The sequence below is a fragment of the Vigna umbellata genome, chromosome 1 (genome assembly GCF_029865625.1).
Source record: "Vigna umbellata cultivar VRB3 chromosome 1, Vumbellata_1.0, whole genome shotgun sequence".
NCBI classification, from domain to species: domain Eukaryota; kingdom Viridiplantae; phylum Streptophyta; class Magnoliopsida; order Fabales; family Fabaceae; genus Vigna; species Vigna umbellata.
In genome coordinates, this window is record NC_142165.1 from 105,005,204 (window position 1) to 105,020,183 (window position 14,980).

At 31.4% G+C, this 14,980-nt stretch overlaps 2 protein-coding genes across 3 annotated transcripts; both read right to left on the reverse strand.

Annotated features, from left to right (window-relative positions):
* Positions 1 to 340: 340 nt before the first annotated feature.
* LOC124823539 (mediator of RNA polymerase II transcription subunit 20a) lies at positions 341 to 3,682 on the reverse strand. The gene is made up of 5 exons (XM_047295754.2): positions 3,524 to 3,682; positions 3,302 to 3,444; positions 2,931 to 3,109; positions 2,767 to 2,856; positions 341 to 741 (listed from the first exon to the last, which is right to left on the reverse strand). The coding sequence occupies exons 1-5, from the start codon at positions 3,535 to 3,537 to the stop codon at positions 490 to 492; spliced, it is 678 nt and encodes a 225-aa protein (XP_047151710.1). The 5' UTR covers positions 3,538 to 3,682; the 3' UTR covers positions 341 to 489.
* A 7,376-nt stretch (positions 3,683 to 11,058) lies between these two features.
* LOC124823538 (growth-regulating factor 1-like) lies at positions 11,059 to 13,602 on the reverse strand. 2 transcript variants are annotated; one of them, XM_047295752.2, is made up of 4 exons: positions 12,981 to 13,602; positions 12,240 to 12,690; positions 11,379 to 11,857; positions 11,059 to 11,270 (listed from the first exon to the last, which is right to left on the reverse strand). In XM_047295752.2, the coding sequence occupies exons 1-4, from the start codon at positions 13,165 to 13,167 to the stop codon at positions 11,263 to 11,265; spliced, it is 1,125 nt and encodes a 374-aa protein (XP_047151708.2). In that variant the 5' UTR covers positions 13,168 to 13,602; the 3' UTR covers positions 11,059 to 11,262. The 2 variants fall into 2 exon arrangements, with proteins under 2 accessions (XP_047151708.2, XP_047151709.2); XM_047295753.2 differs by having other exon boundaries at positions 11,379 to 11,851; positions 12,981 to 13,594.
* Between the last annotated feature and the right edge of the window lie 1,378 nt (positions 13,603 to 14,980).

Sequence of the window (14,980 nt, forward strand, 5' to 3'; positions counted from 1 at the left end):
AAATTAATCTTATATTCTATCTTATATGTTAATAGAAAAAAATGAAACTATAATCTTTCTTACCTTCACCAATTTTATAGCTTCAAATGTAGTGACTAAATGTAAGACATCCTCATGAAAACTCTAAAGCATTAGCAGAATCGACCGCACCTTAGCTGACCTATGTTTACCAATGTCATACGAACCAAATAAAAAATAATTCATGGACAATAATTTATAAACAGAATCTGAAATATGCTGAGGGCAGGATCTAGTTTTAAGAAATATTTCTTCTAATTGTAAAACGTCAATCAACACCCAATTGAAATTATCTGTTCTGCATATAACTATGGAAACAGAGTAGAAAAAAAAGGATTTTGTCAATTAAATTTCACATTCTGATTCTTGGTATAATACACAAAAGGAGTATCAAAGATTGAATTCCCTCAAAGGAAGGAGTGATCTTTCAACTTTCATGTAAACAACGAGAAAGGAAAGCCTTAAAAGGTTCTAGTTTCGTAGCTGTGAAGATTGAATTAGTTGCTGTGAAGATTGAATTAGTTGGGCCAATGCAGCAGCATACTGAACAGCAGTATGCTGAGAAGTATAATTGTCAGAAAGTCCATATTCTGCATAATTTGGTTCTGTATGCACGAACTGACCCGCTAATGATTTTTTAGACACTACTTCTTTCCACAAATCAATGAAATCTTCCATAATGTGCTTGGATTTTTCAACTGAAGAAATAGGAAGATACTCAATCTGCACAAAATAAACATTGAATATTTATTTAGAAGGAAAGCAAAACTAACTAAGCAAGATCCATCAAACCTCCCTACACAGAAGATAATATATGTTCTCGATGTGATCATGAAAGTGTCAGAAATTTTTAGTTTTCTTTGTAATTTTTATCTTTTTAATTACATATGGAAAATAATTATCCATATAATGAGAATTAAAGGTACTACTAATGGAAATTAAATATTACCTTTCGAAAATTAATGTGTTATTGAAAATTAATGTGAAATTAAGAAGATATTGCCTAATTCATCCTATAAAAGGATACGGAATTCAAATTTGATCTTGTTAGAGTAATGTATGGCAATCAACTCCATGACTTATCATTCATATTCAGTTTTTTCTTAAATATGATATTAATATATTTTTTAAACTGAATATTAAAATGTCTCTCCCGTTTTCACATCAGTTCTAAAAAGGTAGAGAGAGTAAAAATATCAATTTTGAAAGGAAAGAGATCTTTAAGACTAACCACATCAAATGCAAGGAAGTCATAACACAGCTAAATTGTTTTGAATAAAAATTTAGTATTCATATGTTTGAATAATGTTAAACTTTTGAATTCATATATAATAATCAAATTTTCATTGGGTCTAAGAGCAAGTTAAATTTATTAGTAAAGCATTTTCAACTAGAAGGTACAAAGTAAAAATAACCAAATTACAGTGGGAAAGTATTAGGTCTCTTCTTTATTCATTTACATTCTGTTAGTTACCAGTTTACTTGTTATTGTAGCCCTCCTAACAGAGCATCATGCACACCAGATGGGTTCCCGGTGTGCACCACCATCATGCACACCACCTCTAAACGAAAATGTCAAGATGGATCACTCCATTGGAATCCCAGATGTGAATTTCATTCCAATAAGAACGACAATCTTACAACAAATATGATGAAGATTGTCAATAACACAATTCTCATGATATATGAGGTGAATGACCAAGTGAATAAACCAACAAAGTCCAAAATTTATTATTCAACTCCTTTGATTTTACATAAAGGAGTATAGACTTCACTCAAAAAAGAAAAGAGGGGACAGTTTTTTTGAAATAAGTTATATAATATTTATAAAAATAGATAAAGATTAAATCACTAAACTTATATTAAGCTATCGTTTAAAAAAAATCAAATAAAAGAATATTTATTAGAACTTAAAAATTTATCCTCATTTCCTCCCGTCCAAGAAAACTAAATTCCCTAATTAGTTTGAATTAATAGATGAGGGAAGAATAGAGGAAAATGAAATATACAGGTATCATGTTCCATAGTTTGGAATGGTAAAACATGAATGGAATATAATGAACAGTAATGGAACCTATTCTATTGTTTAGTTTGATTTCCCTCCCAATTTGGGAAGGAATGGGAATTGTTCCACTCACCATAACATATCAAAACAGACAATGAAAAAGAGGTTTATTTCATTATGATCCATTCCGTTTTATTTGATCTCATTTGTTTTCATCAATCCAATCATAAATTTAGTTACAATATGAGTGCTAGACTATTCACGCAGTCAATTCTCAAATCATGCAGGAGAATGTGGTCAGTCTCTTAACATAAAAGACATGATAAGCTATCACTAAACTTCGTGCAGGAGAATGTAGTCAGTCTCTTAACATAAAAGACATGATAAGCTATCACTAAACTTCATGCATCCGCAATGGACATCACAGTTCGTCACCAAGATGTGGGACAAGTGATCTCTTCCCCCTCAGTCACATTGCCCCACTCCCCCTCTCATTTTAGTGTTTCCATCAGTATTTTGTAATGCAGAACTGCACATTTGACTTAATGTGATGCTAACTTTTATTTATTATGCATCTTTAGCGACTTGCCTGTAAATCTATCCTCTACATGCATATGAAAAGTTTGGTTTTCCTGCATTTTCCAATATCAACTATTGATAACCTTGGTTCAGCATATCATAACGACATCAAGAACATGCAACAAACATGTATTATCACCACTACAATTTTCAGAGTTAGTCACCTCAATCATAATTCCTCTGAGACTTTCTGCTTGATTGGGAACAACTTTAATCACTCTAATCTGAAAGTCTCCCAATTTATACAGGGCTCCCTGCACCACCAACACATACTAAGAGAGCAAAAACAAAAAAACAAAAGCCATGACACTGACAAAACAAAACAAACCTCGAAATGAAGGGTCACTTTGGACTTGTAGGACTGGAGTTTCTCCATGATAGTCAAGATAGAATAATCGGCCTCCAGAACAATCTTCTGGCCACGAATGATGAAGTAGTATTTGTTGGGCTGCTCTAGCATCGAAATCCCCAGAAAATCTCTAGGGAAATCAATGGCCGTGGACGGGTCTGCCAAAATCAGAAGGAAAGAATGGATTTCAGAGAAAAGTAAAACCCCAAAAATTCACGAAAATGAAGTTTGGTCTAACATAAAGAACTAATACAGGTATAATGTTAATGTTCCACAGTGTCTAGAATAAGATTCTTGTGTGGAAATAAAAAATAAAAACAGAAAAGGGAGGCAGAATGCAGAGAGGTAACCTCGTAAATTAGGTCTGTAGAATGTGAGGGAGGCTTTGCATCTTCCTTCTTTGACGCCGTTAAGGCTTTCAACGCACTGTGAAATTTCATTCAGGATTTGGCTGTTCACCATGGTTCCTTGGCTGGGTTGCCAATGTAAAATACTAAGAAAACAAAACCCATAAATCACTTTTTGCAAAAACAAAAATTAGCAAACAATTATGGGATTTGTTTCGCTCGTACCATCTGATGGGCATTGTAGCTTCTCCTTTCAACTCAGAGAGACTTTTCTGTGTTCTGCTGTGTTGTGTTCTGTGATACCCTTCTTCTATCTTCTGCCTTCCAATTTTCCAATCCCTTCAAGGCTTTTGCTGGGTTCCATATGCTTCTCCTGCTGAGATGAAAATTAGGGTATTTATATTTTATTTTAATAAACCAAATTAAAATAAGCATTTAAAATCTCCATGACTCATTTGTTTTCATTTTTAGAGACAAGGTCTAAAATGCCTACAGCACTATATTAAAAATAAATTTATAATTAATTATTAAAAAACGTTGAAATATGTGTCACTTTGTAGGTCTCTTTACATCTTCAATAAACTTTTTTTCTTAATTGATTTCGATCTTTTATAATATATTTTATAAAATATGTAATTTTCATTTTGCTTTTTCCTCTAGCCTTTTTATAATTGTTTTGTTGTTCCTTCTTCTTTTTTCTGTTCATTCAAGAAGGAAGTTATGTCTTGTGTTCTGTACAGCAAAATAACTATTACAACCTATGAAAATGTAAGTGTCTAGTTGTGTTGATTTTAATGGATTTGTGAATAATGTGAGAATTGATTTAAAGGATAAAGGAAAGAGAAATAATATTTTATTTGGATGTTTTTATACTTTGAGATATTTTGTTTATGTTTTTGGATGTGGTTTTATAGTTAGGATCGATTCTTGGACAAGGATAATCGGTGTTGTATGATCTATAAGTGGAATTGATTTTGCATATAACCCATAAGCAAAGAACCATTTTGAACAAGTGGTGTTGATGAATCTTGGTTAATGAAATCCATGTTATATCATTTCAGACTGCATGCACATGCACATTTGTAAATCTATAAGAATCTTTTTCAATATATTGTAATAGACTCTATATACATAATTATCTCCGTTACAAAGAACTCATATATAATAAATAATTATTAAAAAAAATTATATTATTAAATAATAATAATAATAAATAATATTATTATTATTATTATAAAATAATAATAAATATATTAATTTTAACTATAAGGACAAAATAACAATCTTATATTTTAATCTATTAAAACTTTTTTTAATTTATCAAATAATCAAATAGTTCACAAATTTTACACTCAAATTCAATTACTTCGATCTTTAAATTTCTTGAAAGAAACACAAAAATTTTATCTTGAAATCCATTTAAATTCATGCATTCAATCTCTCTCAAATTCATATTCACGTAAGAATATACCTTAAGGTGTGTTTACTTTTAAAAATGAATTTAAAGAAGAGTAAGTAAAATAATTTAGATCTATTTAAGAATAAAATATATATTAATTTCTTTAAGGGATTTGAAGAGGATAGTGCGTGGATTTGAAAGTAAAGTTGGTAATTAATTTGACTATTGTCATATATTTAAAAAAAATGTTTTAATAAATAGAAAATTAAGATCATCAAATTGTTCTTAATGTTAAAAGTAATATAAAATTATATTTGTAAGTTACATTTATTTTGTAAAAAATATTTGAAATATTAAAATTTTTAAAAATTATAATAAATAAATTATACAATATATTTTAGTAACTCACCGAATTAAAATCAACTTGAAAACACCTTGTAAATATTCATTATGTTTTAAAATTTTAATTAGTAAAACAAATTTTTAAAAAATCTAATCCTATGCATTTGTGCATAAATTAGCAAAAACATGTCACTACTGTCTTCTTAAAAGAAGAAAAATAAATTAATGTAGTTTGAAGGCCTTTCTAATTCCACATTGCATATAAAGGGCAAAAGAGGAGACATGTTTAATGTGAATAATTAATGTCATGATTTTCAATTACTAAGCTTATATACTTAATTCCATTTCATGGGATGAAGATGAATACATGCACTAGTACAATACATGTTCAAGTGTTTTAGGTGATTTTTGTATTTCACAACCATATAAAAAACACGATGCAATAATCTAAATTTTAATTTCAATTCCTGTGCAGCATCATATCCATCTCAGCCTTCACTTATTTTGAAAGCATGGCCAAAGAAGATCAGGACTTGCCATAGGAATTGACTTGGCACAACCTCTTCAAATGGAACACAAAAAAACCATCAAGAAAGTGGAACTAGTTTCAGAAACATCATACCCAATTTCAAGGTTTGATAGAATCGGTTCCAACCTTATAAAAATCAATTCCTTTGACGTTTTTACTCTTGTTGGAATCAGTTTCATGCCTCATGAAATTGATCTCTTTATCTTTTACACTTCATAATGGAATTGGCTTTAACTTAATGAAAATCAATTTCATTCTTCTTCATCCTCAATCACAGACTTCATCCTTCAGTGTAGTCTCAATCCTTCACCACCATGGAACCTTACTAGATTCTTGTAGCACTTGTTTTTACTTGTTTTTCGTTACATCATCAACCACACATAAATTTCACCCCATCCAATAACTCACCTGAAAGGGCCATTCTCACTCAACCTCACCAAAAGAAAAAAATCTAACACCATGCACATGAAGGAAGAAAAGATGATTTAATGAAGGTAAAAATATATTTTAATACTTATCACCCTTAAATTCCCTTAGTTGAAGTAATGTTAAAAAATCTCTAAATCCTGCTAATCCGCTCCTTCCCTCACCCTCAAATTTGCTAATTCAAACATCCTCTCACTTGTAAATCATTCATCGCTTATTGCTTAAGCTTATTAAAATGAACATACTCACAAGTAAACACAAGATTAGTTTACAAGAAGGAATTTTTAATGTCATTATATTCTAAATAAGTGATTATATTGTTTTATTACTTATTGATTTGTAAATTACATAAATATTATATATTATTTTAATAAGAAACATTATTTAGTCATTGTATTGAATATAATGGTTTTTTAAATATAATTGAGATAAAATAGTTTCATTTTGTTTATATTAAAGCTTTTGAATTTATTAATTTTGTGGATCACGAGGAGATAGTAACTTTCAATATATTTTGTATAAAGAGAATATAAAGAGAAATATTTAGTTATATGAGTTGGTGGAGATTTCTACACTGTGATAATACGAGAATAAAAACACATATTTATGAGAAATTCATTGTATCATACTTAAGGAGAACATTGGTTATAATTTATTATTATGTGAAAGTGGAATCGCTCAGAGTGTGGATAATATGACACATGTAGAATCTGAGTCTAGTCAATCATGTGTATTTCAGAAACCTTTAAGTCTTGGAAGTCATAAAGATTATGCAAATGAGACTATGTTTATATGTGATGCCAATGAGAGCATATGTTGTTTAGACATTTGACTTTTGCTAGATTGTTATTTGTGTGATTTATGTTTATATGTGATGTGGTAATACGATGACAGTATGCTATATAAGAAGTGAGATATGTCTAGAAGAAATTTGTTGGTCTCGAAATTACTTACAAAAGATAATATGATATCAAAATGAGTAAAAAATAATAATTTAAGTTATTAATGCTATTAAATGTCTTCATTTTTTTTTCTCAAATCAATATTTATAAATTTTAAAATAATGATTATGAATAATGATTATGAATAATGATTTAGATAACTCGATATATAATACAAATATTATTAATAATATATAAAAAAATTCTTTTATTATTATTTTATTTTAAGTACTTATTTTATAGTTATTTTTACATTATACAACATATAACCATATCATAACACGATTGATCATATCTACGTAAATTACATTACATAAGAGTGTTCTTGTTTGGTCTCATACATTGTTTAATGTTTTTCTTCCGTAGCAATTCAGCTTCTGATAAAAAGAAAGAAAAAAGGTTGCTTCATGTTTCACATTAACAGTATACGAGTGACCTTGAATTTTACAGTAATTATCTTTTTCATACATGGATCTGATCTGTTAACACATCTCATGTTTTTCTTTCAGGATAAAAAAAAAAGAAACAAAGAGACAGGTTCTTCAGATTTGGGTCTGCATTAATATGAGGAAGGAAAGAGACAAAGCATTAAATTGTATTATTTGAATAGGATCTGTCTCACCTAAATCCACGACACAGTTGACTGAAAAATAAATAATGTGAGAGATAAAAAAAAATTAAGATAATAATAATAATAAAAAAGTGGGTTTGGTTGGGAGAGTGATTGTTTGAATGTCGGGTAGTGACTGAGTGGTAACAGAGAGAGTCAGAGGAGATGGTTGAATGGAAAAAAAAGGGATAATAAGTGTACCTTTCTTTGCCTCTTTCTTTGCCTCTTCTGTCCCTACTCATTACTGCTCAACTCTTTCCACCTCTCACCTCACACACCACTCTGCACTCTTCTCAACCCTTCTGCCTTCTCTCTGCACTCTCTGCTCTCTCTGCAACACACTATTTACTTCCTCACTTACCCTTTTTTTCCACCAATACAATAACACTCCCACTCCCTCTTCCTTTTTCACCCTTATCTCATCAAAGATTCCACCTTTTTACATACAAATATTATCTCTTAAATACGCCTTCCTAAATAACCATTACAAAATTCCTTACATATTACTCAGATGGCACGGACATGCTAAAGTTAGATTATGAACTCTTAGGCTATGTTTTGGTTCAAGGAATCCAACTTTATTTCTCAAATGTGTTCAAACTCTAAGTTTTTAAAGTTCTTTATTGTTATCTATAAAAAAATATTTCGATATAAATGAATATGAATATTAATAATAAATACGTAACTAATGTAATAAATTATCTAAATATCACTGATTTATATTTATATATTTTAAAATAAATTTTTAATTAATGTTGATTTAATTACAACTCAAATAATAATAACTTAATTTAAAATTAATATAATTATTTTTAATGTTAATTTCATTTTTTTTAATTTGATTGATTTTTTGACCAACTTCTATGAAACTATAAATTGGTCAATTGTTTCGTTTTTAAGGTGACTGAACGGTTATGAAATTATCCGTGGAGTTAGCAAGTTATTCATCACTTTTTCTTGGACAAAAGAGAACAGAATCCTTCTCCCATGCACTTTCCATGGCATTATTAAAAAAAGAAAAAAGATATGTACTTGCTTTGCCACTGGGAATATAGTCCTCAGAAGGGGTGGAAAAAAAATTTATACTTGGATTAATCATGCTTTATTTATATAATCCTAAAATTATGGTATATTAGGATCAGAGATGTGATTAATAATTAATCAGAACTTGGTTTTGTCTAATCATGTAATAGGAAAGAAAAAAAGTGATTTATGGAGTTTGTCTTTTTGGTAGACAGGTGAATATTTGTAAAGAGCACACAGTGTCCAAGCTTCTTCCTTTGACCCTACCCACGTGGATGGACTTTCTCAGGTATTTAGTATTTTAATAAATAACAAATAAATAAACAATAATAATAGAACTTGGAAAGTAGAATATTCTCTTCTTTTTCTCTTATTTAGCTGCAAGGTGTACGAGAATTGCAAAATAGAATGATATTTTTATGCAATACACACGTTCCATATTTGAAACTAACTTTTGGAGGATGACCATGTGATTAAATTTTGGGCTAATTTTTTTGCCTTTTAATTGCATGCGTTACTATGTTCCATTCATTCTTTAAGTTTTTTTCTTTCTTTTTTATGTCGAACAAACTAATTGTGACTGAACAAAATTGGAATTTAAGGTGAAAGATTCCATAGGGTTTAGAGGTTAACAATAGAAAAAAGATAAAATAAAATGTACATTGATAAGTGTTTGTTTATGATTTGGGGTGGTGTAAAAGGTAGCTTGTGGGATGACATTCTATGTTGAATGATAATATCATATGTTTCAACTTAATAAAGAAAGTAGAAGAAAAAATAGATGTAGGGACAATTATTTTAAATTATTTGATAAGTTGGAATTGGACTAAAATGACATCAAGGGATTGTTTATGAAAAGGAGAATGGCTAGATGATCCAATATGGGTTATGAAAGAGATAAAAAAAAGGTTTTATTAATAGTTTGATTTTTATATTTGAATTTTTGATTTGTTTTAATTAAAAATAATGTAATCTTTTAACTTTTTAATTTGGTTTTATTCTCTTAAATTAATGTTAATATTATTTGAAATGAATCATAAGTTAATAAGTTAAAATTTGGATTATATTTTATCTTAAGACCTTTCTAATTTAAGATTTTTGATACATTCTAATGGGGTTATTATGTGATATTTTTAAAATTTTGGTACATAACATATTGAAGTTGTAATTTAAGACCAAAGAAAGACCCCAATTTTGTTTATACATTAGTTTTAATATTTATCGAAATACTAAAAGATTAAAAATAATAAATGTAAAAAAACTAAAAACATAAAAAGTATTAAAAAACTAAACTGAAATGTTCAGGTAGTGAACATAAACTTAATTTCTTTAAGAAAGATTAAATGAATAATTAAGTTCAAACTTTTAATCTATTTATATGACAATTTTCTTAACCAGAATTTTGAAAAAAAAAATAATTTTTTTTATCTTATGTAAAAAAATTAACTCTATTTATTTTTCTTTAAAGTCTAAAGCATTTAAAAATCTGACTGATTAAATTAAAGTTTACATAAGTCTTATAAATTCTATAGCTAATATGGAATATTTAATATACAAATAAACTTAAACAATTAAATACATAACTTGAAGATATAACACAAAAATTTATTATTTATATTATATTTAAATAAATTTTCTCATCGTGTTTAAAATATATTTTAGATAGCCATTATATATATAAAGTGATAGAAAGGAATTAAAATGAATTATATATATATATATATATATATATATATATATATATATATATATATATATATATATATATATATTTGTTAAAGCTTATTTAAAATTATTTTACAGAACAACATATTAATTAGATCAATAAAGCTGCTTCTTCTAAACATGTCAATGGATCTATATTTTTGTGTAACTTTTTATACACACGCCTTTAAAGAGTTTAATATCTGTGTAATGATTTTATTTCCATTAAACAGTGCATTTCAAGGGATAATATTTTTAAGGGAACCAAACCATATTCATGATTATCTGCCAAACATTTATGTGAGCATTTTTTAGGAGAAAATTTCACAATGTAGTTTTTTTTTATGTGACTGTCATATCTCATCTCACTATTTCATTGGGATGTTGTCGACGGAAACCTTAATCATTGAACCCAGTTCTGCTGCTTAACAACAATCACAAAATCCCTTTTGCTAAACCTTTTCATTTTCTTTCTACAAACTAACCTTGTTTCTTAAACACAATTCTGGATACTGTGGGTGTTATTTTCTTATTAGAGTTAGAACTTCACTGCAGTTATATATGTAATGAAAGATTTGAACCAACAAGTTTGAAAGAGTGAGGAAGAAGCAAATCCCTGGGACCATAAAGCACCCAAAAACATTGTACTTAGTCAGAGAATGATGAATGAGCAAAAAAAGGAGTTGTCTTTGAGTGTTAGCTCAAACCACGATAACAGAAAATAGGGTAGTCAATGAGAGAATGAGAGAGAGAGAGAGAGTAAAAAGAAAGAAAGAACACAAGATGGAAAGCAAACAGCACACGAACACATTGGATCCCTTCATGGAAACACATATAAACTTGAACAACATTTGAAAACAGATAGAAAAAGGGAGAGCAATTAAAGAGATCTCAGAAATCACAACATAATGTGAACCCCACCATGTAAGTACATTATTGGTCTTTGATTCAAGTACAAGGACCGAAGGACCCCACTATTCAAAGCTTAACTCAACCATCTGCAAACACAAAAAATGCGACTTATAAACAATTCCCAAGCCACTTATGACCCCATCATCAAAAAAGAAAAAGAAAACCAACACACACACTCAGTCATGCTTCATTACCTCGTTGGGTTGTTGAACTGAAAGTTGCAAAATCATGGGAAGAAGTGGGAATGGAAATTGAGAGCTGGGTGGTTGATGATTTGTCATCCAAATCTAGCCATGATCCTCTGCTCTTGGGGGGCCATTCATCGAAGAAGCGATGAACAGTTTTCTGAGGTTCTTCTTTCCCAAGTTTCATGAAAGTTTCACACTTGATACCACTGCCGCTTCCTGATATGTAGCAAGCCTGATCTTGCTGGGGCTGTTTTGAGTTGTTGCCACTGAGGCTCTGAAGTTGCAAGTAGGAGTACTCGTTGTTGTCGTTGGACAAACCAGAGCAGCTCCTCTGTTTTGATGAGGAAGAAGAGCTTATGGTCAGTGGTGTGAGTTGCCATGAATCTTCCATTGAGGAAGCAGAGAAGCTTCTCATTGTTCCAGAAGGTTCGGTGAAGAAGGCATGCTCATCCACCTCCTCTTTCAGTCCATACACATACCTGTTCCTTTTCCAATAACAATAGGAGAATCACTCACATATCACTCAATAATAAGTACTTACATGTTGGTCTAAAAAGTTAACAGAATCAAATTTCTTTCTGGATGCTAAAATTCTTTAATGAATATGTTAACTTTAAGTCTCTGTAAACAAATTAGAAAAAGTGGCATCATGTTAGTTTAGTAAAAAAAGAAAAGAAAAGAAGAGATATAAAAACTAAAACTTTGAGAATATCTTGGAAAGTTTGGAACCAAACATGATAGATGTTTGATTTCTTTTATGCCACAAGTACTTGTTGAGATGTTATGTAAAGAAGAGCTGTGTGTATTATGTATGTATATATATGTAAGTGTGTAGTAGTACAGCTTTTAGATATCAGAAAAAAGAACCTGCAGTCAGTGTTGTTATTCTGAGAGCAAGAAGCAGTGTCGAGAAACAAGGGGGCACTGTTATCTTGAAATGACAAAGCAACACCGGAAGAGGGTCTTGAGGGGTGATGATAGAGGAAGGAGTGGGGCGAATGTTGAGGGTGGTGGTGATGGTAAGTGTCATGAGAGAGAGAATGAGTGGTTGGAGAGAGTGCAGGACTGTTTTTGGTGATTGATAAGATTGTGGGGGTTGAGGCATCTGTGATCGTTGTTGCTGTCGTTGGTGATGTTTTCAAAACTTCCACAGGCTTTCTTGAACGGTTTTTTCCTCTGTGCATGTGCCTCTCGCAGTACTTTGAATCTGGATAAGCCTCCTTTGAGCACCTCCATTTCTTTCCATCTGTTCTCCTGCATCTACCAGGCTCAGGGTCTATTTTCCTCCCCAATCCCATTGGCAAATAGTTCCACCCAACTGCATGCACACCAAACAAACCAACTCAAAACTATCCATTCAACAGCCTCACACAAACATCTACAAAAAGAAGCTTTCAAGACATCATAGCTGATGTTGCAAGACATTATAGGTAAATACAATTGCAATTGCATGTCTCGAAAACCTTGATGTTGTATGGTTTAAAACCTTAAGTATGCACAATACAATAATGACGATGTAGTGGCGGAGGGTTTAAATAGTTTGTGTATGACAGATTAAAAGTTAAAACTTTGTTAAGAGTATTATGCAGAAATAAAAGATGGACTTACAGTGCTGAGACTGGTGAGGGAGGAGCCGTGAGGAGAGAGGAGAGTCCAAGTGGGTTCTTTTGATGGTGAAGAGAAGATCAGGAGGGATGGAGATACCTGAAGCCATGTATTTGTAGATGAGGGCTTGGTGTTCAAGCTCTTGCCACTGGGAAGGAGTGAAGGGGAACCTGTTCCTTCCATTCATCATCAAGCAGAGGGAATGGGAAAGAACAGGAAAAATGAAAAGAGTAAAAGGGAATCAAAGAGCACAAAGGCTGATGAGTGATAGTAACAAATGAAACAGAAGCTACTGAGACCTCACAGTGTGTAGTTAAAGAGAGGACAGTTTCAGGTTCAGGGCTCAGGTTGGGGAGAAATGTGAGGAGAGGAGAGTGTTTATGGGGTTATTGCTTGTTGTTTGTTACATTTGCCCCTTGGTGTAGAGTAGGTATATTTATTTCAGGAACCATTGTGTTACAGTAATAAACTAATGGTTCTGATTACATAGCTGCATGCCACTGCACAAATGCAGACACACACACATCTCTTTCTTTCTCTTTCTCTTTCTCTCTCTCTCTCTCAGCTCCTATTATGACTGCACCTCTCTGTTGCTACTGCTTCTGCGACTAAGCTGCCTCTCTGGCAGCCCTTGTCTCTGACATCTTTACGGAAATCCATAAACTAAAGGAGAGAGAAAGAAAAGGTCCTAAAGACAAAAGAGGAAATAGTTATTATTGGTATTATTGTATATGAAACTATTTAAGCGTTGGTGTCTGAAGCCAATGCCTGTCTGAGAAGATTGTACGGTTGGAGCTTTTACTGCTACTAACTCATTTACTTTTTCTGTTCCTTTACCTCAGACTCAGACCCTCCCACTTACAATTTGACCTTTTTCCATTCGAGAAATGTAGAAAATGAAAGATGCACAGAGAAAGCTAGAACCATACTCCTGCAACATTTTTCAATAAAAATAAAAGAAAATTGTTACAGGTGTGTTGTCCTTTTGCTAGTTCCGTTGAAACAAGTTGGAGGTTCTGTTAAAGCAAGGGTACTTAGGGAATCAAAGTTCCAAATATTTTTATTTGTACTTACAGTGGTTAGTGCTCAGATGCTGTGAACTTTATTCAGCGACTTGGTATTAGAACTTGATCCTCCGTTTACCCTGGAAGTTGAAGATCATTCCCTTAGAAATTTTACACAGAAAACAAAACGCCAAACTTTATATGTCCACCCGTACTCAAAACCAAACGGCCTTCACATGCTTAAATATGCGATATGCCAACTTTTTTCTGTTTTATGCAAGACAGAAGAAAATGGCAGAAAGGAGGATCGTTTGAGTTTCATAACCAGTATAAATTAATCAATGGGAGGAAATTGTTGGAAACACGTGCTAACTATCTGGCTCATCTAGTCTAAGCTAAGTACCACTGTGCCCTGATGCTCGCTTCTTAAGAATTGCAGAACACTACAATGTGAATGTATATTGCAACCAAAAGCAGGTCAATAGTGCTGTCCTAGCTACCCAAACACATATGGTCCAGCTCAGAAGTTTTGATGGAGCAAAACCAATTCAACCAAAAAGGGGACACATAACTACGCAAGTAAAACTAGAGACATAGATTGGCATCACTATTTATGTTGTTTGGTTGCATTAAAACCTTTGGAGCTATTCTTGTGTTGTAAGTTTGCCAGTACAATTGCACGATTTTTATCCCCCTAGTAAACACAATTGCCTAAACACACTGTCTCTACCTTTGTACAACATTTCATTTCATTTCAACCAACCAAAACAAAAACAAAATAAAATATCCGCACTGTGTGTACTTATGTACTTTTCTCTTTCTCTCTTCTCTCTTAATACTCCATTTTTTACCCCATACCTTCATATAACCATCTAACTCTTTTTACCTCACTTTCGTTAGCTTCTCACACTTCCTTCAAATTCTAACAAACTTAAGTGCTTTACTGGTTAACTGCCATAAACACACCCTCTCAAATTTCTGCTGATATAAGAAGCATGC